At 35.8% G+C, this 25990-nt stretch overlaps 2 protein-coding genes across 3 annotated transcripts in view; both read right to left on the reverse strand.

The window, feature by feature from the left end:
• Positions 1 to 3969: 3969 nt before the first annotated feature.
• Positions 3970 to 25990, reverse strand: part of LOC127125682 (bifunctional UDP-glucose 4-epimerase and UDP-xylose 4-epimerase 1-like) — a 94113-nt gene continuing 72092 nt past the window's right edge. The window contains exons 1-2 of one of the 2 annotated variants that reach the window (XM_051054490.1): positions 12616 to 12627; positions 3970 to 5017 (exon numbers count right to left, since the gene is read on the reverse strand). In XM_051054490.1, coding sequence (XP_050910447.1) covers positions 3986 to 5017; positions 12616 to 12627 — 1044 coding nt within the window. In that variant the 3' untranslated portion in view covers positions 3970 to 3985. Of the gene's footprint in view, positions 5018 to 12615; positions 12628 to 25990 lie in introns of those variants that run through there. The other variant, XM_051054482.1, reaches the window with a different exon arrangement.
• LOC127125649 (bifunctional UDP-glucose 4-epimerase and UDP-xylose 4-epimerase 1-like) lies at positions 24709 to 25789 on the reverse strand. The gene has a single exon (XM_051054438.1). The coding sequence runs from the start codon at positions 25780 to 25782 to the stop codon at positions 24730 to 24732; it is 1053 nt and encodes a 350-aa protein (XP_050910395.1). The 5' UTR covers positions 25783 to 25789; the 3' UTR covers positions 24709 to 24729.

Raw genomic sequence — 25990 nt, forward strand, 5'->3', positions numbered from 1 at the left:
TTTTCTCCCCTGTTTGGTCTAATGTTGACTTTTTGTGATACATGTTCCCATTTCATTTGTGAAATTCTCATACTTTATTAGATGGACATGAAATTTGACATGTGATTACTAGACATCTTAAGGTTCATCATGGTTTTAGTCCCATTCATTTCTCATACACCATCCCTGATTTATGATTTTTCTAAGTTGATGCATGTTTGGTTGACTTCATTGAGCATGTTCAAAATTGCTTTGACTTTCTAATTTTCATTGACTACCTTCCACTTGTCCAAATGAGATGAAATTTGACATGCTTACCATGCTGTGGGTTGTGATTGGTCATGATTTATTTGGTGATTTTTGGAAATGTTTAAGATTGCTTTTGAGTTAAGTCTTGCTGTTGACTTCTATGAGCTTCTGTTTGCAACACTTTGACCTAAATTGTTCATGAAATGATGATGATGATTGATATGAATGTGAACCCAATTGGTTGTGTTTCTTAATTGTTTGAACATGATTTTGAATGCTTGCCCTTTGCTGTTTTGACTTTTTCATTCTCTTTTGACCCTAGGCTTGCCCTAGTGGTCCTGTTACTCACTGTTGAGCTTATGTTTTCAGGTTAAGCCACAAATGCTTCAATGAGACCAATACAAATTGATTGAGTGTGCTTGTTTATCATGACTAACATGCTTGTTTTGTAGGTTGCTTGGCTCACATGCCTTGAACTTTATGCATTGCACATTTATCTGCTTGTGCTGACTGTTAACCTTTGTTTCGTTCTGATTTAACTTTGACTTGTATACTAACTGTGCTTGACTGATTTCAGGTACTTTAGTTGCTTTTAGTTCCTTGTGAATTTTGCTTTGCTTTGCTTGTATAAGCAACTTGCTTGAGGTATATTTCTCATCTTCATGTAGTCTGGAAGACCTGGCCTGTTACTTGGCCAGGCAACTGTCTGAAGTCCTCCTTAAGAGGCAATGTTTGTGACTGTTTACTTTTGTCCTTGCATAGAGTCAAAGACCTCCTAAGTGAAGAGGCAATTGGCAGAACCCAAGGGATATGCAACCTATCCCCTACTATTCAGTGTGTCATCTGTTTTGCTCACACCACTGTGTTGATGCATTGCAGATACAAACCCAAGATCTTGTGCAATTGTACAGTTGAGTCAGTTTCAAATGTGTAGAAGGGTTCCCACTTTCTGAACCCACACATTCTTGTCTTAAGCTCTCCCAGGCCAAGGATAAGAGCTGTGAAGTCTTATCTTCACTCACCTTTCATCTGCTTCACCTTAGCCCCTCAATGGCAAGGTTAAGAGCACATTCACCCAGTTCCAGAGGTTTGTTTGTTGAGGTTGATATGACCCCTCGACTAAAACCTAACCCTTGTTTGAGCCACTTGCTTGTGTATAGTGTGTGCTATCTGTGCTCGTATGTTTGACTTGCTTCCTGTGCAAGTTAGGGTTAGTTTAGACTTGCTTCCTGTGCAAGTTAGGTTTTGCTTGGCTTGCTTCCTGTGCAAGTTAAGTGTGTGTGTGGCTCGCTTCCTGTGCAAGTCATGATTAGGATAGGCTGGCTCCCTGTGCCAGTTAGCTAGAAACCTTAACTTAGGGATGATTTTGCATGATAACATCTAGGCTCGAGTCGTAGTCTCCCTAGTGTTGTGTCTCCCTCTGTTATCTGGTTAGGCTAGTCCTGTATCCCTCTGTAGGGGAACTACGTCGCCCTGATCCTCATACCAGATGAGGTACGTAGGCAGGAGATGAGCTGATCTCTCCGGGCGCCTGTGTCTTTGTTTTGTCTTGTTGTGTGCTTGGAAGCTGATGTAAGTCCATCGAGTGGCAGTTAGGTTCTAGTGTGCGTGTGTTTGGTTCGGATGCTGATGTAAGTCCAGTGATTGGCATTCAGGCTCCATGTTTGCCTTCTTGAGTGCGTTTTGGTTCGGATGCTGATGTAAGTCCAGTGATTGGCATTCGGGCTCCATGTTTGCCTTTGCCTGTGTTTGTTTGTGTGCGTGTCAGCCGAGCTACGAATGCTCTGATTCTTCTCTCGTCCGAGGAGATACGTATGCATAGGATGCGATATCCTAGCGAGCATGTGTCGTTTCCCCAGTCCGAACTACTTCGACTCTGATGTCTATGCCTGATAGACTAAGTAGGCCCAGGACGCGACATCCTGCCGAGTCAGTTTCAGTCTGTTTTCTTGTGTCTCTTTCAGCCAGTGTGTGTGTGTGTTTGAGCAGTGTTTTAGCAACCATTTTCCCTTCCTTTTGTGCGTGGATCCCGTAGAGTACTACGGATGCGTAGGGGTGCTAATACCTTCCCTTCGCATAACCGACTCCCGAACCCATTCTCTTTGGTCGCGAGACCATGTTCTTTCCTAGGTTTACTTCGAGCGTTTCCTTTCCCTCTTTTGGGATAAATAACGCACGGTGGCGGCTCTGTTGTTCTTGTTTTCCCGCCGGTTTTTCGCGTGATGCGACACTCGTCCATAATCATTTGGTTTGTAGGCCCACCTTCAAACGCAAAAGTAGATGCTGAGGAAGAAAATGGAGAAGAATCATATATAGATGATTTAGTTCACTCTTATGTTTGAGGCAGTAATCAACATGATCCCTTATTATATCCATTTTGTTGATAACATCGACTTCAACTCGATGATCACGAGTGTCCATCTCTATCTTTAGTCCCCCACTCGTATCGACATTATAGTACTTAAAGAGACGAGTAATAAGATGTGGATATGGTAAATCACATTCTCAATCTTTCTGAAGCAGCAAATGCTTGCATGACAAGATAGACAGATTGAAGTTCTAGGTCATTGAATTGAGCATGATTTGAATTCTTGGGAGGAAGGATATATCATAAACTCTAAAAGTGAACACTATCAAAACTATTAGAAAACCCTAATACTCTAAAGCTGAGAAGAAGATAAAACGCTAGCTATAAAAATAAAGAATTAGAAAACCCTAATACTCTAAAGCTGAGAAGAAGATAAAACCCTAGCTATAAAAATAAAGAATTAGAAAACCCTAATACTCTAAAGCTGAGAAGAAGATAAAACCCTAGCTATAAAAATAAAGATTTTTTCATTTTCTTTAATACCTTCAAATGTACCAAAGACAGTACATATGTAAGACTGATAGGGATAAATAAAGTAAAATACTCAAACATCTCAATTAATAGCAACACCATTAACCCATGAAAACAATTTACTACCCTTTTCTTTCCGATTACAGTATAAAACATGAACAGACTCAGAAGCAAAATCATCAAGTTCCTGAAAAGTTAAAATTAGAGAGTCTAAAGTTTCCGCTCAACCAACTTTCGTCTGTTCCGTTGCTAAAAACAGAGATGAGAAGATGACAAATGTTAGTGTCTTTTTTCTCTTTCCTTTTACTTTTTTTTTCTTTCTGAATTCTCAAACTTTTCTATGAAGAAAAGCTATTATTACTTGCACTGTTGCTTTGTTTTAGCCTTGCCTCATTTCAATTTTATGTTACTATTGTCTTTGCTACATTCCTTTCAACCATCAAAATCGTAGCTTTGTAATAGCGAAGAAGAAACAAATGAAATTTTATGATATCTTGTTGACTCATTTGTTTTAAAACCCTCTGAAGTTTCAATATTCATAGTCATTTAAACAGTTTGTGTTTATTAGGCAATTCAATGTTGGTTTTTAAATCGCGGAATTTGATATATCGCTATGAATCACATTCAAAGACTACTGTTAGGGTTTCAATTATGGTTACATTGCAGAGACGTTAGAAACCTTTGATGTCGCGGCTTAGATTGTAGTTTAACAACATTTTGTTAAACCCTATTACGTTTCAGAATTTTGAGCCATTTGAGCCATTTAAGCAATTTAGTTTTATTAGTTATTGAATGTTGGTTTCAATTAGCGGTTAAAATTAGTGTTTGACATATACATGCTTCAAGTACTCTTTAACAATGGGAGGCCTATTTGTATACAAAATATCGGTAGATGAGTAGTGTATTTGTCTAGCTGATTCAAGGCTTTCCCGAGTAACCCCACGGGTTGTTCTTTGCCCAATTCCACTGATCCCTGCACATCTCCTCCACACCATATTTGGCCTTCCAACCGAGTTCTCTCTCTGCTTTCTCTGTAGATGCATAAACCTCTATAGCATCTCCTGGCCTTCTCGGACACAATTTCAATGAGATTTTCTTACCAGAAGCTTTATTAAATGCGTCAACCATTTCAAGCACAGATGTACCGCGACCGGTTCCCAAATTGTAAGCCGTACAACCTATGTTTTCCGTTGCGAAAAGCTTTCTCAGGGCGGCAATGTGACCATTTGCTAAGTCCATCACGTGGATATAGTCCCGTACCGCAGAGCCATCCCTTGTAGGATAATCATGACCATATACATTGAGCTCGGGTAATCTTCCAACGGCTACTTGCTGTATATAAGGCATGAGGTTATTTGGGATGCCTCTAGGATCTTCACCCAGTTTACCACTTTCATGTGCCCCAACTGGATTAAAGTATCTCAGTAAAATGATTCTCCATTCCGGCTCAGCTTTCGAAATATCTCGTGCGATTTCTTCAAGGAAAAGCTTCGTCCGTCCATAAGGGTTCGTTGCTTGTAACTCAAAATCCTCCACACATGGCATCTTTTTAGGTTGGCCATAAATAGTGGCAGACGATGAGAAAACCATGTTTTTGCAATTGTGCTTAGCCATAACTTCATAGAGGTTGATGGTGCCAACAAGATTATTATCAAAATAACGACGAGGATTTGCAACACTTTCACCAACTGCTTTTAACCCAGCAAAATGAATGACAGCATCGAATTTAGTTTTTGAGAAAAGTTTCTCCAAATCATCTTTATTCCTGAGATCTCCTAGTGTGAATTCAAGATTCTGTGAAAGGTTTGGACCAACAATTTCACGAACACGGTCCACTGCTTCCATAGCAGAATTATCAAAATTATCAATGATGGAAACATGAAACCCGTCTTTGAGAAGCTGAACAACAGTGTGAGCGCCAATGAAACCGGCCCCGCCGGTTACAAGTATCTTTTGCGATGAAGACGCCATATCTTGGAATAGGATAGATAGAGAGAGTCCTGGGATTTTGATGTTTTGAAAAAGTTGATAGATTTGAAATTTGAGTTTTGGATTTTATATACAGTAATGAAATATTATTAATTGCTATTTTTAGGTAATGGACAGAAAGTTGGATCTGGAATGATTTTGTTAGTTTTTACTGTAACTTTTTTTCTCTCTGTAATCCATTTTTGTTTTGTTAAATTTGGCGTGCTGCTAATTTAAGATAAGATTAGTATTTCTGTTTTGTATGTGAGTTCCATTTTTAGCTTCTAAATTGGATTGCCAAGTAAGCTTCTTTTCAAGTGTGCGTCACCATTAATAGAATTATTATGTCAAACCTAAGATGGTATGACGAAGACAAAGAATCAGATCGTAAGCATTCATTGTCTAAATAATTTTTTGATTGGCATTTCAAAAAATTTCAACAACCTTGAAGATTAAAACTAAATCAATTACTTGTGAGTATTACACTCGTCTGATTAAAATTTGTATTGGAGTTATTGCAGCTGAATTGATATCTGACGTCGTCACATGTAATTTTGAGTCGTAGAATTTAACAAACCTCCAACTCCAAGTACTTAATCTTATACAATGCAACTTGTTCTTTTGCAGATTGCCGGTGATGATGAAGGAATGTTGTGTAAGTGAATCCATTGCATCTCTATACTTTACTTGCAGCGATTCTTTCAATTGCTTACCAAAATGATATATTTTGTAGTATTGATGTCAGTGTAGAACATATACTTTATCAGCAAGGCCGTCTTTGGAATCTGAAAATAGTTTTTATCTTGTTTGATCACATGGCAGTAATTCTAGTAAGGTTTCTTTGATTTGAATGCTGGTTGCATCACAATCTAACCTCTTTTATTGAAAAATATGTTTTCTGAAATTATACAATACAATCTTGACATCCATTATTGTTTATTTATATACTGTCAATGTAGAGTGTTTACATTCTTAGTTAATCATAATAATTGTTGATCATTCAAGATGTTTGATATCTATCATAATTATCTTAAAACTTATGTTGATGAATGGTTGTTACCAATTTAACAGTTAAACATCTTTTTGCAATTGAAAATTGTTTCATAATTTGTCATTCCAATAACAAATAATTTGGTCTTGCACATGAAAATTGAAAATAAAAATCCATCCTCCTTTATGTTTTCCCTAGCTTTCTTGCACTATCACTAAAAATGGCTATGAATAAAAAACGTTTTTTTTAAATTAATTTGATTATATATATATATATATATATATATATATATATATATATATATATATATATATATATATATATATATATATATATATAATTGCTTGACATGGTTTTTAAACGAAAAAAACATAAGAAGCTAGATTTTTTTTTATTTAAGTGCTTATTTATGACAATTTACTTTAGTGGAGGCTGGTTTGTGAAGTTATAATTAATACAAAAATAATAATAAGTAAAATGTGGAATATAAAATGTAAGGGAGAAGAGAAACACAAACATATATATTTTGGTTTTCTTTCTTCAACTGAATGGTATATCTACTCCCTTTTTTTATTAGAGAAATTTTCACTATGTATCAAGATTTTTAATTACAAGCATCATTTCAAGACTCTGAACAATGAACACTTAATACACTGACTCTTCATAATGAAAACTTAATACCCAAGCAAGAAAGCACACCACTTTCTATTTTATATCACCTTTCACCAAACACTGATGAATTAAGAATCACATTAATTCTTAAGAGATGAAGAATAATCTTTTATAAGTTGAAAAATTCCAAACCTAACATGAAAATATAATCCTTAACAATATTACTTTTTAGAATAATATCACTTTAAGACTCAGAACTTTCGGATTTCAGAGTGTTTGATAAAATTTTCAATACTTGAAAATTTGAATAACCACTTATAAATGTGTAAGTTAAACAAGGATATATATTCTCGTTTGCTTTCTCCAACTGAATGGTACATCTAGTCTCTTTTTTGATTAGAGGATTTCTCACTATGTATCAAGATTTTTAATTACAATCTTCACATCAAGACTCTTCACAATGAACACTTAATACTCAAACAAGAAAGCACACCACTTTCTATTTTACATCATCTTTCATGATACACTATGATGAATTAAGAATCACACTAATTCTTAAGAGATGAAGAATAATCTTTTATAGACTGAAGAATCCAAAACCTAACATTAAAATATAATCCTTATCAATATTACTTTTCAGAATTATATCATTTTAAGGCTCAAAACTTTCAGATTTCAGAATGTTTGATAAAATTTTCAATACTTGAAAATTTGAATAACCACCGATAAATATGTAAATTTCTTATGGAAAAGTTAATTTTTTTAAGAAATTAAACAAGGATTTATAGACTTTAAGAAGGCACCATGAATGATTATAACGCTTTGTAGAGGCATCATAAACCACTGCAAAACTTAAACAATGCATAAAAAGACACTGGTTCGTGAAAAAAATAGGTTGGCAGGTTGATGTAATCGATTATATGTTTTTAATGTGAGAAAAAAAAATACATATCCAACATCATGTAATCGATTAAATATATATGGTAATCGATTACCATTGTGTTTTTTTACCTCTTTTATGGTGAAAACAAGTTGCACCGACATGTAAATGATTACATATGTATGGTAATCAATTACCATAATGGTTTTTATCTTCTCTTTTTGTATGTTGGAAATAAGTTGTTTTTTGATTTTGCAAGTTTTAATAAGCCTTGAAGTGATATTTGAACTTAAAAGGTAATCTATCAAATGTAAAGACAAATACTTTAAAGATTTTTGACTTTAACTAATGAGTTTTTCATTTTGTGCTTTTGATATTTAAGGTCTTTACCTTTTTCTTCATTGTTGATGTCGATGTATTTATAAAAACTCAACTAAGATTATAGGAGAGATCTTCTTCACAATCTCCCCCTTTTTTTATGATGACAAACTACATCATTTAATAGTTTTTATTTAACATTTGATACTTCCCCTTATCTTGTTTAGCATTTGATATCTCCCCATTTATTTTGCAATTAAAGCTTTAGTGTCCTGAAATAAGATAAACAAAAAAAACATGCATATCTTTTGTGCCCCTTTTAACATTATAAAAAAAAAGAAAAACAATAATAATTCATGTGGCATCCAATAAACATAGCATAAAGACATAGAGAAAACCCATATGATAGTTAATGAAACAATCATAGGACAACCATCAAATAATTCAGATAGACCATGCAAATAACCACCAAAACCACAAAAATATACAAGTCATAAAGCATGCGGCTAAGACATAAGCGCTAACGAGCAACTAAAATCATCATCATCCTCTTGAAATGCGTCTAGTTCATTTAGCCTTTGTGAGATACCATCCATATCCTGACGAAGTCCATCAAATTCTTGAGTTATAAACCTTCAAATGCTAAGTAACTCATCCATAATCATTTAGTTTGTAGGCCCACCTTCAAACGCAAAAGTAGATGCTGAGGAAGAAAATGGAGAAGAATCATATATAGATGATTTAGTTCACTCTTATGTTTGAGGCAGTAATCAACATGATCCCTTATTATATCCATTTTGGTGATAACATCGACTTCAACTCGATGATCACGAGTGTCCATCTCTATCTTTAGTCCCCCACTCGTATCGACATTATAGTACTTAAAGAGACGAGTAATAAGATGTGCATATGGTAAATCACATTCTCAATCTTTCTGAAGCAGCAAATGCTTGCATGACAAGATAGACAGATTGAAGTTCTAGGTCATTGAATTGAGCATGATTTGAATTCTTTGGAGGAAGGATATATCATAAACTCTAAAAGTGAACACTATCAAAACTATTAGAAAACCCTAATACTCTAAAGCTGAGAAGAAGATAAAACGCTAGCTATAAAAATAAAGAATTAGAAAACCCTAATACTCTAAAGCTGAGAAGAAGATAAAACCCTAGCTATAAAAATAAAGAATTAGAAAACCCTAATACTCTAAAGCTGAGAAGAAGATAAAACGCTAGCTATAAAAATAAAGATTTTTTCATTTTCTTTAATACCTTCAAATGTACCAAAGACAGTACATATGTAAGACTAATAGGGATAAATAAAGTAAAATACTCAAACATCTCAATTAATAGCAACACCATTAACCCATGAAAACAATTTACTACCCTTTTCTTTCCGATTACAGTATAAAACATGAACAGACTCAGAAGCAAAATCATCAAGTTCCTGAAAAGTTAAAATTAGAGAGTCTAAAGTTTCCGCTCAACAAACTTTCGTCTGTTCCGTTGCTGGAAACAGAGATGAGAAGATGACAAATGTTAGTGTCTTTTTTCTCTTTCCTTTTACTTTTTTTTTCTTTCTGAATTCTCAAACTTTTCTATGAAGAAAAGCTATTATTACTTGCACTATTGCTTTGTTTTAGCCTTGCCTCATTTCAATTTTATGTTACTATTGTCTTTGCTACATTCCTTTCAACCATCAAAATTGTAGCTTTGTAATAGCGAAGAAGAAACAAATGAAATTTTATGATATCTTGTTGACTCATTTGTTTGTAAACCCTCTGAAGTTTCAATATTCATAGTCATTTAAACAGTTTGTGTTTATTAGGCAATTGAATGTTGGTTTTTAAATCGCGGAATTTGATATATCGCTATGAATCACATTCAAAGACTACTGTTAGGGTTTCAATTATGGTTACATTGCAGAGACGTTAGAAACCTTTGATGTCGCGGCTTAGATTGTAGTTTAACAACATTTTGTTAAACCCTATTACGTTTCAGAATTTTGAGCCATTTAAGCAATTTAGTTTTATTAGTTATTGAATGTTGGTTTCAATTAGCGGTTAAAATTAGTGTTTGATGTAACACCCTTCTAAAATACCCCAATAATTTAAATTAAATATCAAAATACAACATCAGAGTAATTATGCCATTTAAGGGTGTCACACAATATTCCACACCATTCTACAATATAACGGTCATGCTCTTTTATTAATTCAAAACATAGACATTTGCATAAAACACAGCGGATGTAAATTTCATCAATCATGTAAAACATTACATGTAAAATGGTTCTCAACCAACAATAAAACATTTAAAACAAGTTAAGACAACCCATCCCGATGTTACATCTATCAGAGCACGACCCACTAAGGAGACTACACTAGACTCCAAGCATTAACTTCTACTCAACTCATTGCTCGTTACCTGAAAAATAGTTGTAAGGGTGAGTTCCTCAATCAATATAATAAGTATTATAAAATATCATGTCATGTTAAGTAATCTAACACACTTCATCACCCTAATCCAAACATATATTCAGTAACAGCACATCAACTCAACATAATAATCAACACCAACACAAACACACGTATAATATTGGAATACATCCATTCATATTATACGCCATACATATATTATGCAATGAGACTCCATGCATGCGGTACCGACTATTTGTGAACATATAGTTCAACCTCACCGTCCAAACCCAGGCACGGCTACCAAGCTCACTAGTCCCACTCATTTGAGACATCGTGACTCACTCACTAATTCCTCACCATGGGAATTAGCTACCACCCCAAATGGGCCATGCTATGCACGCTAATCACCTAGCATGCAAACATCAACAACAATCAAAATGATTTACTCACTAATTCCTCACCATGGGAATTAGCTACCACCCCAAATGGGCCACAATATGCATGCTAATCATCTAGCAATGCAACAATAACAACAACTCAGGAATAGACATATGCTCACACTCTAAGCCATAAAACAGTCTATTCACAATGCATACATAACTGATACATTCACAGCATCATGCATACCATCACACATCATCAACACATTTTATCACAAAAGCATATCATATCATGCCGCATAATCAAACACAGTATTAGCACACTCTACTAATACCTATACTACTCAAAACAACGGGAAAATGATCCCTACTACGTCATACATCAGCTAAGTTACATCACTCAGCCTAACAACCAAAAACTGCACAACCATAGTTCAGAAAAACCACAAGTCTGCCCATACGCGTATTGCCTATGCCCATACGCGTATTGCCCATTCCTGACCAAATCCATACGCGTATTGCCCATTCCTGACCAAATCCATACGCGTATTGCCCACGCCCATACGCGTATGCTACGCGTACCACATTCTCATACGCGTACCAACAGAGACAATTTCACGTTCAAAACCTCATCTCTTTCACTCATACGCGTAAGGCCTCATCCATACGCGTACCAGCCATATCATACACGTATTGCCTAGTGCCATACGCGTATGACCAGAAACCAGAATTTCCAGATCTGCAATGGCTTTTGCTGCTACGAGATCGATCCAATTCAACCTTCCACAGTCCAAATTTTACACACAATTCATTCATCTCGTCTAACACGAATCATACACTTTCGATTTCACAAATTTCTAACCTTTCTACCTCTAATTCCTACGAATTTCTTCAATTTTAATCCCAATTTCGTTCATCCCAAAAGTTCACAAATTCATCATACATCATTCAATCAGAGGCAAATCAATGGTTTCTCACTACCCATCACATATTATCCCATAATACCCATTAATCGATGATAAACCCCCCTTACCTGAGTAAATCCGGCAATCTCTGAGCTCCAAGCTTTTCCTTCCTTCAACCTTCGTCCTCTGGCTCTTTGCCCTTTTTCCCTTTTCTGCCTCTTTTCCCTTTTCACGTGAAAATAACTCTTTTTACCAAATGGAACCTTTTTACTGATTTCTACTTTTATTCCAATAATAACAATAAAAATAATCCAATAATAATAATCCCAATAATATTCCAATAATTATTATTCCAATAATAATAATAATTCCAATTATTTAATTAAATTAATAAATATATTATTAACTCAATTTAAATAATTATCTTATTTTATCGGGGTGTTACAACTCTCCCCCACTAAAAGAGTTTTCGTCCTCGAAAACATACCTCAAGTGAATAACTCAGGATAAGACTCCTTCATCTGGCTCTCAAGTTCCCAAGTCACATTGCCACCTGCTGGTCCTCCCCAAGCTACCTTCACCAAGGCAATCTCTTTACCCCGCAACTGCTTCAACTCTCGATCCTCGATCCTCATAGGTGATGTTTCAACAGTCAGGTTATCTCTCACCTGGACATCATCTACTTGGACTACATGCGACGGATCATGAATGTACCTCCTCAACTGAGATACATGAAAAACCTCATGCAAATTCGCAAGTGACGGCGGTAAAGCGATACGATAGGCTACCTCCCCTATCCTCTCCAAAATCTGATAAGGACCAATGAATCGAGGTGTCAACTTCTTCGACTTCAAAGCTCGACCAACTCCAGTTATCGGAGTAACACGAAGAAACACATGATCTCCCTCTTGGAACTCAAGTGACTTCCTCCTCTTGTCATGATAACTCTTCTGACGACTCTGAGCAATTCTCATCTTCTCCTGAATCATCTTAATCTTTTCCGTAGTTTGTTGAACAATTTCAGGTCCAAACACAGCACTCTCACCGGACTCATACCAACATAAAGGTGTCCGACATCTCCTACCATACAAAGCTTCAAACGGTGCCATACCAATGCTCGAATGAAAACTATTGTTGTAGGTAAACTCAATCAAAGGCAAATAACAATCCCAAGCACCTCCCTTTTCCAAAACACAAGCCCTCAAAAGATCCTCTAGCGACTGAATCGTCCTCTCAGTCTGACCATCAGTCTGCGGATGATATGCAGAACTCAATCTCAGCTTAGTTCCCAAAGCCCTCTGCAAACCTTTCCAGAACTTCGATGTAAATCTAGGATCTCTGTCCGAAACAATACTAGACGGAATACCATGCAAACTTACAATCTTCTCAATATACAACTCGGCCAATCTCTCTAACGGATGATCCATTCTGATCGGAATGAAATGAGCCGATTTCGTCAATCTGTCAACAATCACCCAAATAGCTTCAAAATTCTTATTTGTCCTCGGCAAACCAGACACAAAATCCATACTGATACTATCCCACTTCCACTCTGGAATAGCCAGCGGTTGCATTAGCCCAGACGGCTTCTGATGCTCAATCTTTGACTTCTGACAAGTCAAACAAGAATAAACAAAACTCGCAATTTCTCTTTTCATTCCCGGCCACCAAAATAACTTTTTCAAATCATGATACATCTTCGTAGCTCCAGGATGAATACTCAGGCCACTACGATGTCCTTCCTCTAGGATACTCTTCTTAAGTTCGGTAACATCCGGAATACACACCCGATTACCAAATTTCAAAACACCATTCTCATCAACTCTGAATTCACCACCTTGACCTTGATTCACTAAAGTCAACTTATCAACCAAAAGCATATCGGATTTCTGACCCTCTCTAATCTCATCCAAAATATTACTCGTTAACTTCAACATTCCCAATTTAACACTATTGTGAGTACTCTCACACACCAAACTCAAGTCTCTAAACTGCTCAATCAAATCTAATTCCTTAACCATTAACATAGACATATGCAATGATTTCCGACTCAATGCATCCGCCACTACGTTTGCTTTACCCGGATGGTAATTCAAACCAAAATCATAATCCTTCAGAAACTCTAACCATCTCCTCTGTCTCATATTCAGCTCTTTCTGATCAAACAAATACTTTAAACTTTTATGGTCACTGAAAACCTCAAATCTTGACCCGTACAAGTAATGCCTCCACAACTTCAGAACAAAAACCACAGCTGCCAACTCTAAATCGTGTGTCGGATAGTTCCTCTCATGAACCCTCAGTTGTCTCGAAGCATAGGCTATAACCTGCTTATTCTGCATCAACACACCACCCAAGCCCAACAATGAAGCATCACAGTAAACCTCAAATGATTCCGACGAACTCGGTAATATCAGAATAGGAGCAGTAGTCAACATTCTCTTTAACTCTTGGAAACCTTCTTCACATTTTGAGTCCCAAACAAACGCTTGCCCCTTTCTAGTCAACATCGTCAACGGTAACGCCAACTTAGAAAATCCCTCAATGAACTTCCTATAATAACCTGCAAGTCCAAGAAAACTCCTTATCTCAGAAACTGACTTCGGAGCTTCCCACTTAGATACCGCTTCTATCTTAGAAGGATCAACAGCAACACCACCTCTTGAAATCACATGACCAAGAAAACTAACCTCTTCTAACCAAAATTCACACTTAGACAGTTTAGCAAATAACTTCTTTTCTCGTAGAACTCTTAAAACCATTCTCAAATGCTCAGCATGCTCTTCTTCAGATTTCGAATACACTAAAATATCGTCAATAAACACCACAACAAACTGGTCTAGATACGGATGGAAAATCCTATTCATGTATTCCATAAATACTCCAGGCGCATTAATCACGCCAAAAGGCATTACAGAATACTCATAATGTCCATACCTTGTTCTGAAAGCAGTCTTCTGAATATCCTCAGTTTTCACACGTATCTGATGATACCCAGATCTCAAATCTATCTTGCTGAACACACTCGCACCAACCAATTGATCCATCAAATCATCAATCCTCGGCAAAGGATACCGATTCTTGATAGTCACTTTATTCAATTGCCTGTAGTCCACACACAACCTCATAGTACCTTCTTTCTTCTTAACCAATAACACTGGTGCACCCCACGGTGACACACTCGGACGAATAAATTTCTTATCCAACAGATCTTCCAACTGACTCTTCAATTCAGTTAACTCAACAGCAGACATACGGTACGGAGCCATCGATATCGGCCTAGTACCAGGTACCAAATCGATCGAGAACTCAACTTCACGCTCTGGCGGTAATTCATTCACTTCTTCAGGAAACACATCAGGAAAGTCACACACCACGGCTAGATTACCAATCACCAGTTTATCTTTAGCTTCCAAAGTCGCTAACAGCATAAACAACTCTGCCCCATCTGCTACTTCCTCATTCACCTGCCTTGCAGATAGAAACAAACTCTTTCCTTCCTCAATCTCAGGAAAAATCACAGTCTTATCAAAACAGTTGATATAGACTCGGTTAAACACCAACCAGTTCATACCCAGGATAACATCAACCTGTACTAGTGGAAGACACACAAGGTCCATCCCAAAGTCTCTACCAAAAATACTCAAAGGACAATTCAAACAAACTGAAGTAGTAGTCACTGAACCCTTCGCAGGAGTATCAATCACCATACTACCCAGCATCTCAGATATCTCTAACTTAAGTTTCACAGCACAATCCAAAGATATAAAGGAATGAGTAGCACCGGTGTCAATAATAGCTACAAGAGGAAAGCCATTAATATAACACGTACCTCGGATCAAACGATCATCTGCAGAAGTCTCAGAACCTGATAAAGCAAAGACCTTGCCTCCCGACTGATTCTCCTTCTTCGGCTTAGGACACTGTGGGCTAATATGACCCAACTCTCCGCAGTTGAAACAAGTCACAGTCTTCAACCGGCAGTCTGCAGCCAAGTGACCACCTTTTCCACACTTGAAACACCTCTTCTCATTACTGGTACACTCATGGATACGATGTCCAGCCTGACCACATCTGTAACACTTAGCAGGGGCACTAGAGTCTCCCCCACTAGGCCTCTTCATCCCACTCTGCTTCTGAAAACCTTTGCCAGCTGCATACGGTTTTCCACGATCATTCTGATTCTTGCCTTTCCTATCAACCCTTTGCTGATAGCTCTCTGCTCTAGCCTTGGAATCCTGTTCAAAAATCCTGCAACAGTCAACCAAATCAGAAAACACTCTGATCCGCTGATATCCAATAGCCTGCTTGATTTCGGGACGTAACCCATTCTCAAACTTCACACACTTTGAAAATTCTCCAGTAGCCTCGTTATAGGGAGTATAATACTTCGACAGCTCTGTGAACTTAGCAGCATACTCAGTAACCGACCGATTGCCCTACTTCAATTCCAAGAACTCTATCTCTTTCTTTCCTCTAACATCCTCTGGAAAGTACTTCCTCAGAAATCTCTCTCTGAACACAGCCCAAGTGATCTCAGCATTTCCAGCAGATTCCAACTCAGTGCGGGTAGCAACCCACCAATCATCTGCTTCCTCTGACAGCATATGCGTACCGAACCTGACCTTCTGGTTATCGGCACACTCAGTTACTCGGAAGATCCTCTCGATCTCCTTCAACCACTTCTGAGCGCCATCTGGATCGTATGCTCCCTTGAACATTGGAGGATTGTTCTTCTGGAACTCACTCAGTTGACGAGCAGTTCCCATTCCCACAACATTCGGATTTCCTCCAAGTACTCCAGCTAGCATACCCAGAGCCTCAGCAATTGCAGCATCATCTCTACCTCTTCCAGCCATCTCTATTCTGAAACCCCAACAACTAAAACAATAAGTACTGATAGGGTTACACAACACCTATCCCGTACAGGGGAAACAGAATAATTACGACTCGACTCGACCGACTATGCTCTGATACCACTAATGTAACACCCTTCTAAAATACCCCAATAATTTAAATTAAATATCAAAATACAACATCAGAGTAATTATGCCATTTAAGGGTGTCACACAATATTCCACACCATTCTACAATATAACGGTCATGCTCTTTTATTAATTCAAAACATAGACATTTGCATAAAACACAGCGGATGTAAATTTCATCAATCATGTAAAACATTACATGTAAAATGGTTCTCAACCAACAATAAAACATTTAAAACAAGTTAAGACAACCCATCCCGATGTTACATCTATCAGAGCACGGCCCACTAAGGAGACTACACTAGACTCCAAGCATTAACTTCTACTCAACTCATTGCTCGTTACCTGAAAAATAGTTGTAAGGGTGAGTTCCTCAATCAATATAATAAGTATTATAAAATATCATGTCATGTTAAGTAATCTAACACACTTCATCACCCTAATCCAAACATATATTCAGTAACAGCACATCAACTCAACATAATAATCAACACCAACACAAACACACGTATAATATTGGAATACATCCATTCATATTATACGCCATACATATATTATGCAATGAGACTCCATGCATGCGGTACCGACTATTTGTGAACATATAGTTCAACCTCACCGTCCAAACCCAGGCACGGCTACCAAGCTCACTAGTCCCACTCATTTGAGACATCGTGACTCACTCACTAATTCCTCACCATGGGAATTAGCTACCACCCCAAATGGGCCATGCTATGCACGCTAATCACCTAGCATGCAAACATCAACAACAATCAAAATGATTTACTCACTAATTCCTCACCATGGGAATTAGCTACCACCCCAAATGGGCCACAATATGCATGCTAATCATCTAGCAATGCAACAATAACAACAACTCAGGAATAGACATATGCTCACACTCTAAGCCATAAAACAGTCTATTCACAATGCATACATAACTGATACATTCACAGCATCATGCATACCATCACACATCATCAACACATTTTATCACAAAAGCATATCATATCATGCCGCATAATCAAACACAGTATTAGCACACTCTACTAATACCTATACTACTCAAAACAACGGGAAAATGATCCCTACTACGTCATACATCAGCTAAGTTACATCACTCAGCCTAACAACCAAAAACTGCACAACCATAGTTCAGAAAAACCACAAGTCTGCCCATACGCGTATTGCCTATGCCCATACGCGTATTGCCCATTCCTGACCAAATCCATACGCGTATTGCCCATTCCTGACCAAATCCATACGCGTATTGCCCACGCCCATACGCGTACCAACAAAGACAATTTCACGTTCAAAACCTCATCTCTTTCACTCATACGCGTAAGGCCTCATCCATACGCGTACCAGCCATATCATACGCGTATTGCCTAGTGCCATACGCGTATGACCAGAAACCAGAATTTCCAGATCTGCAATGGCTTTTGCTGCTACGAGATCGATCCAATTCAACCTTCCACAGTCCAAATTTTACACACAATTCATTCATCTCGTCTAACACGAATCATACACTTTCGATTTCACAAATTTCTAACCTTTCTACCTCTAATTCCTACGAATTTCTTCAATTTTAATCCCAATTTCGTTCATCCCAAAAGTTCACAAATTCATCATACATCATTCAATCAGAGGCAAATCAATGGTTTCTCACTACCCATCACATATTATCCCATAATACCCATTAATCGATGATAAACCCCCCTTACCTGAGTAAATCCGGCAATCTTTGAGCTCCAAGCTTTTCCTTCCTTCAACCTTCGTCCTCTGGCTCTTTGCCCTTTTTCCCTTTTCTGCCTCTTTTCCCTTTTCACGTGAAAATAACTCTTTTTACCAAATGGAACCTTTTTACTGATTTCTACTTTTATTCCAATAATAACAATAAAAATAATCCAATAATAATAATCCCAATAATATTCCAATAATTATTATTCCAATAATAATAATAATTCCAATTATTTAATTAAATTAATAAATATATTATTAACTCAATTTAAATAATTATCTTATTTTATCGGGGTGTTACAACTCTCCCCCACTAAAAGAGTTTTCGTCCTCGAAAACATACCTCAAGTGAATAACTCAGGATAAGACTCCTTCATCTGGCTCTCAAGTTCCCAAGTCACATTGCCACCTGCTGGTCCTCCCCAAGCTACCTTCACCAAGGCAATCTCTTTACCCCGCAACTGCTTCAACTCTCGATCCTCGATCCTCATAGGTGATGTTTCAACAGTCAGGTTATCTCTCACCTGGACATCATCTACTTGGACTACATGCGACGGATCATGAATGTACCTCCTCAACTGAGATACATGAAAAACCTCATGCAAATTCGCAAGTGACGGCGGTAAAGCGATACGATAGGCTACCTCCCCTATCCTCTCCAAAATCTGATAAGGACCAATGAATCGAGGTGTCAACTTCTTCGACTTCAAAGCTCGACCAACTCCAGTTATCGGAGTAACACGAAGAAACACATGATCTCCCTCTTGGAACTCAAGTGACTTCCTCCTCTTGTCATGATAACTCTTCTGACGACTCTGAGCAATTCTCATCTTCTCCTGAATCATCTTAATCTTTTCCGTAGTTTGTTGAACAATTTCAGGTCCAAACACAGCACTCTCACCGGACTCATACCAACATAAAGGTGTCCGACATCTCCTACCATACAAAGCTTCAAACGGTGCCATACCAATGCTCGAATGAATTAAGAATCACACAAATTCTTAAAAGATGAAGAATAATCTTTTATAGGCCGAAGAATCCCAAACCTAACATGAAAATATAATCCTTATCAATATTATTTTTCAGAACAATATCACTTTCAAGCTCAGGAATTTCGAGTTTCAGAATGTTTGATAAAATTTTCAATAGTCAAAAATTTGAATAACCACTTATAAATGTGTAAATTTCTTATGTAAAAGTTAAAAGTGTTTAGAAATTAAACAAGAATTTACAGACTTTAAGAAGACACCATGAATCATTATTATACTTTGAATAGGTATGATGAACCACTGCACAACTTGAATAATGCATAAAAAGACATTAGTTCGTGAAAAAATAGGTTGTCAGACTGATGTAATCGATTACATGTTTTTAATGTGAGAAAAAAAATACATATCCAACATCATGTAATCGATTAAACATATATGGTAATCGATTACCATTGTGCTTTTACCTCTTTTATGTTGAAAACAGGTTACACCAACATGTAATTGATTATGTATGATAACCTATTACCATAATTATTTTTATCTTCTCTTTTTGTATGTTGGAAACAAGTTATTTTTTGATTTTATAAGTTTTTATAAGTCTTGAAGTGATATTTGAACTTATAAGGTAATCTATCAAATGTAAAGACAAATACTTTAAAGACGTTTGACTTTAACTAATGAGTTTGTCATTTTGAGCTTTTTATATTTAAGGTCCTTTCATTTTTCTTATTTGTTGATATGGTTGTATTTATAAAAATTCAACCAAGATTATAAGAGACACCTTCTTCACAGTCTCCCTCTCTTTGATGATTAAAAACTACATCGTTTGGTAGTTTTTGTTTAGCATTTGATACTGATGACTTCTCGATAAGTGTACCGATAATTTCGCAATAGTAAAAAGATCGAGTCCACAGGGACTACCTTCAAGCAAGACAATATGTGTGCAATATATAGAAAACTAGTAAGAAGGCGTTTTCGAGTTTCAGTGCGAAAAGTAAATAAACGATTAAACAATATCATAAAAGAGGTTAGGTTGTGTTCTATAATCCCCTATTTCTCTATTGTTGATGATTGATGTCATGTATGAATGATCTTATCACCATTACACCACAACGAATTAAAAAAACTGTTATAGTCGATCCCTCACGAAATAACTCAATAACCACTACTTGGAGCTTTCTATCTCTAGTCCACCAGCGTAAGCATGGTTAGACGATGTATAAAACGTTAATTTCCTATGCCTCTACTCGGGTTCTCCTCTTTCTATTCAACCAACATAAGTACAACAATTTCCTAGGTTTAACACATAGACTAATGGTCATTATTCCCTATATGCCCAAAATCAGATTAAGAGAGCATCTCACATAAAAAGCATTATGAACAAGAAGCAATTGAATGACATTATAGATCAAAAGGTTCATACAATGGTTAAATCAACATAGAATCCAACAATATAGAAATATGTGTGAGTGCGACTTACGTTAGATATGTTTTGTATGATGTCAAAATTACGATACTTTAACATTAATGTATATTGGACGGTATCCTCGGATTCTTTATGTGCATCATAGCATTAGGAAGCATATAAGTATTTGGAAACAACTTAGAAAAGGTCTTGCACGTGAAAATTGAAAATAAAAATTCATCCTCCTTTATGTTTTCCCTAGCTTTCTTGCACTATCATTAAAAATGGGTACGAATAAAAAAAGCTTTTTTAATTAATTTGATAACATATATATATATATATATATATATATATATATATATATATATATATATATATATATATATATATATATATATATATATATATATATATATATATATATAATTGTTTGACATGGTTTTCAAACGAAAAAAATATAAGAAGCTAGATTTTTTTTTATTTAAGTGCTTATTTATGACAATTTACTTTAGTGGAGGATGGTTTGTGAAGTTATAATTAATCCAAAAATAATAATAAGTAAAATGTGGAATATAAAATGTAAGGAGAAGAGAAACACAAACATATATATTTTGGTTTGCTTTCTTCAACTGAATGGTATATCTAGTCCCTTTTTTTATTAGAGAAATTTTCACTATGTATCAAGATTTTTAATTACAAGCCTCATATCAAGACTCTGAACAATGAACACTTAATACACTGACTCTTCATAATGAAAACTTAATACCCAAGCAAGAAAGCACACCACTTTCTATTTTATATCACCTTTCACCAAACACTGATGAATTAAGAATCACATTAATTCTTAAGAGATGAAGAATAATCTTTTATAGGTTGAAAAATTCCAAACCTAACATGAAAATATAATCCTTAACAATATTACTTTTCAGAATAATATAACTTTAAGACTCAGAACTTTCGGATTTCAGAGTGTTTGATAAAATTTTCAATACTTGAAAATTTGAATAACCACTTATAAATGTGTAAATTAAACAAGGATATGTATTCTCGTTTGCTTTCTCCAACTGAATGGTACATCTAGTCTCTTTTTTGATTAGAGGATTTCTCACTATGTATCAAGATTTTTAATTACAATCTTCACATCAAGACTCTTCACAATGAACACTTAATACTCAAACAAGAAAGCACACCACTTTCTATTTTACATCATCTTTCATGATACACTATGATGAATTAAGAATCACACTAATTCTTAAGAGATGAAGAATAATCTTTTATAGACTGAAGAATCCAAAACCTAACATTAAAATATAATCCTTATCAATATTACTTTTCAGAATTATATCATTTTAAGGCTCAAAACTTTCAGATTTCAGAATGTTTGATAAAATTTTCAATACTTGAAAATTTGAATAACCACCGATAAATATGTAAATTTCTTATGGAAAGGTTAATTTTTTTAAGAAATTAAACAAGGATTTATAGACTTTAAGAAGGCACCATGAATGATTATAACGCTTTGAAGAGGCATCATAAACCACTGCAAAACTTGAACAATGCATAAAAAGACACTGGTTCGTGAAAAAAATAGGTTGTCAGGTTGATGTAATCGATTATATGTTTTTAATGTGAGAAAAAAAATACATATCCAACATCATGTAATCGATTAAATATATATGGTAATCGATTACCATTGTGTTTTTTTACCTCTTTTATGTTGAAAACAAGTTGCACCGACATGTAATTGATTACATATGTATGGTAATCAATTACCATAATGGTTTTTATCTTCTCTTTTTGTATGTTGGAAATAAGTTGTTTTTTGATTTTGCAAGTTTTTATAAGCCTTGAAGTGATATTTGAACTTAAAAGGTAATCTATCAAATGTAAAGACAAATACTTTAAAGATTTTTGACTTTAACTAATGAGTTTTTCATTTTGTGCTTTTGATATTTAAGGTCCTTACCTTTTTCTTCTTTGTTGATGTCGATGTATTTATAAAAATTCAACTAAGATTATAGGAGAGATCTTCTTCACAATCTCTCCATTTTTTTATGATGACAAACTACATCATTTGATAGTTTTTATTTAACATTTGATACTTCCCCTTATCTTGTTTAGCATTTGATATCTCCCCATTTATTTTGCAATTAAAGCGTTAGTGTCCAGAAATAAGATAAACAAAAAAGAACATGCATATCTTTTGTGCCCCTTTTAACATTATAAAAAAAAAGAAAAACAATAATAATTCATGTGGCATCCAATAAACATATCATAAAGACATAGAGAAAACCCATATGATAGTTAATGAAACAATCATAGGACAACCATCAAATAATTCAGATAGACCATGCAAATAACCACCAAAACCACAAAAATATACAAGTCATAAAGCATGCGGCTAAGACATAAGCGCTAAACGAGCAACTAAAATCATCATCATCCTCTTGAAATGCGTCTAGTTCATTTAGCCTTTGTGAGATACCATCCATATCCTGACGAAGTCCATCAAATTCTTGAGTTATAAACCTTCAAATGCTAAGTAACTCATCCATAATCATTTAGTTTGTAGGCCCACCTTCAAACGCAAAAGTAGATGTTGAGGAAGAAAATGGAGAAGAATCATATATAGCTGATTTAGTTCACTCTTATGTTTGAGGCAGTAATCAACATGATCCCTTATTATATCCATTTTGTTGATAACATCGACTTCAACTCGATGATCACGAGTGTCCATCTCTATCTTTAGTCCCCCACTCGTATCGACATTATAGTACTTAAAGAGAGGAGTAATAAGATGTGCATATGGTAAATCACATTCTCAATCTTTCTGAAGCAGCAAATGCTTGCATGACAAGATAGACAGATTGAAGTTCTAGGTTATTGAATTGAGCATGATTTGAATTCTTTGGAGGAAGGATATATCATAAACTCTAAAAGTGAACACTATCAAAACTATTAGAAAACCCTAATACTCTAAAGCTGAGAAGAAGATAAAACGCTAGCTATAAAAATAAAGAATTAGAAAACCCTAATACTCTAAAGCTGAGAAGAAGATAAAACCCTAGCTATAAAAATAAAGAATTAGAAAACCCTAATACTCTAAAGCTGAGAAGAAGATAAAACGCTAGCTATAAAAATAAAGATTTTTTCATTTTCTTTAATACCTTCAAATGTACTAAAGACAGTACATATGTAAGACTAATAGGGATAAATAAAGTAAAATACTCAAACATCTCAATTAATAGCAACACCATTAACCCATGAAAACAATTTACTACCCTTTTCTTTCTGATTACAGTATAAAACATGAACAGACTCAGAAGCAAAATCATCAAGTTCCTGAAAAGTTAAAATTAGAGAGTCTAAAGTTTCCGCTCAACAAACTTTCGTCTGTTCCGTTGCTGGAAACAGAGATGAGAAGATGAAAAATGTTAGTGTCTTTTTTCTCTTTCCTTTTACTTTTTTTTTCTTTCTGAATTCTCAAACTTTTCTATGAAGAAAAGCTATTATTACTTGCACTGTTGCTTTGTTTTAGCCTTGCCTCATTTCAATTTTATGTTACTATTGTCTTTGCTACATTCCTTTCAACCATCAAAATCGTAGCTTTGTAATAGCGAAGAAGAAACAAATGAAATTTTATGATATCTTGTTGACTCATTTGTTTGTAAACCCTCTGAAGTTTCAATATTCATAGTCATTTAAACAGTTTGTGTTTATTAGGCAATTGAATGTTGGTTTTTAAATCGCGGAATTTGATATATCGCTATGAATCACATTCAAAGACTACTGTTAGGGTTTCAATTATGGTTACATTGCAGAGACGTTAGTAACCTTTGATGTCGCGGCTTAGATTGTAGTTTAACAACATTTTGTTAAACCCTATTACGTTTCAGAATTTTGAGCCATTTGAGCCATTTAAGTAATTTAGTTGTATTAGTTATTGAATGTTGGTTTCAATTAGCGGTTAAAATTAGTGTTTGACATATACATGCTTCAAGTACTCTTTAACAATGGGAGGCCTATTTGTATACAAAATATCGGTAGATGAGTAGTGTATTTGTCTAGCTGATTCAAGGCTTTCCCGAGTAACCCCACGGGTTGTTCTTTGCCCAATTCCACTGATCCCTGCACATCTCCTCCACACCATATTTGGCCTTCCAACCGAGTTCTCTCTCTGCTTTCTCTGTAGATGCATAAACCTCTATAGCATCTCCTGGCCTTCTCGGACACAATTTCAATGCGATTTTCTTACCAGAAGCTTTATTAAATGCGTCAACCATTTCAAGCACAGATGTACCCCGACCGGTTCCCAAATTGTAAGCCGTACAACCTATGTTTTCCGTTGCGAAAAGCTTTCTCAGGGCGGCAATGTGACCATTTGCTAAGTCCATCACGTGGATATAGTCCCGTACCGCAGAGCCATCCCTTGTAGGATAATCATGACCATATACATTGAGCTCGGGTAATCTTCCAACGGCTACTTGTTGTATATAAGGCATGAGGTTATTTGGGATACCTCTAGGATCTTCACCCAATTTACCACTTTCATGTGCCCCAACTGGATTAAAGTATCTCAGTAAAATGATTCTCCATTCCGGCTCAGCTTTCGAAATATCTCGTGCGATTTCTTCAAGGAAAAGCTTCGTCCGTCCATAAGGGTTTGTTGCTTGTAACTCAAAATCCTCCACACATGGCATCTTTTTAGGTTGGCCATAAACAGTGGCAGACGATGAGAAAACCATGTTTTTGCAATTGTGCTTAGCCATAACTTCATAGAGGTTGATGGTGCCAACAAGATTATTATCAAAATAACGACGAGGATTTGCAACACTTTCACCAACTGCTTTTAACCCAGCAAAATGAATGACAGCATCGAATTTAGTTTTTGAGAAAAGTTTCTCCAAATCATCTTTATTCCTGAGATCTCCCAGTGTGAATTCAAGATTCTGTGAAAGGTTTGGACCAACAATTTCACGAACACGGTCCACTGCTTCCATAGCAGAATTATCAAAATTATCAATGATGGAAACATGAAACCCGTCTTTGAGAAGCTGAACAACAGTGTGAGCGCCAATGAAACCGGCCCCGCCGGTTACAAGTATCTTTTGCGATGAAGACGCCATATCTTGGAATAGGATAGATAGAGAGAGTCCTGGGATTTTGATGTTTTGAAAAAGTTGATAGATTTGAAATTTGAGTTTTGGATTTTATATACAGTAATGAAATATTATTAATTGCTATTTTTAGGTAATGGACAGAAAGTTGGATCTGGAATGATTTTGTTAGTTTTTACTGTAACTTTTTTTCTCTCTGTAATCCATTTTTGTTTTG

Source organism: Lathyrus oleraceus, chromosome 1 (assembly GCF_024323335.1).
Source record: "Lathyrus oleraceus cultivar Zhongwan6 chromosome 1, CAAS_Psat_ZW6_1.0, whole genome shotgun sequence".
In the NCBI taxonomy this organism is placed as follows: Eukaryota; Viridiplantae; Streptophyta; class Magnoliopsida; order Fabales; family Fabaceae; genus Lathyrus; species Lathyrus oleraceus.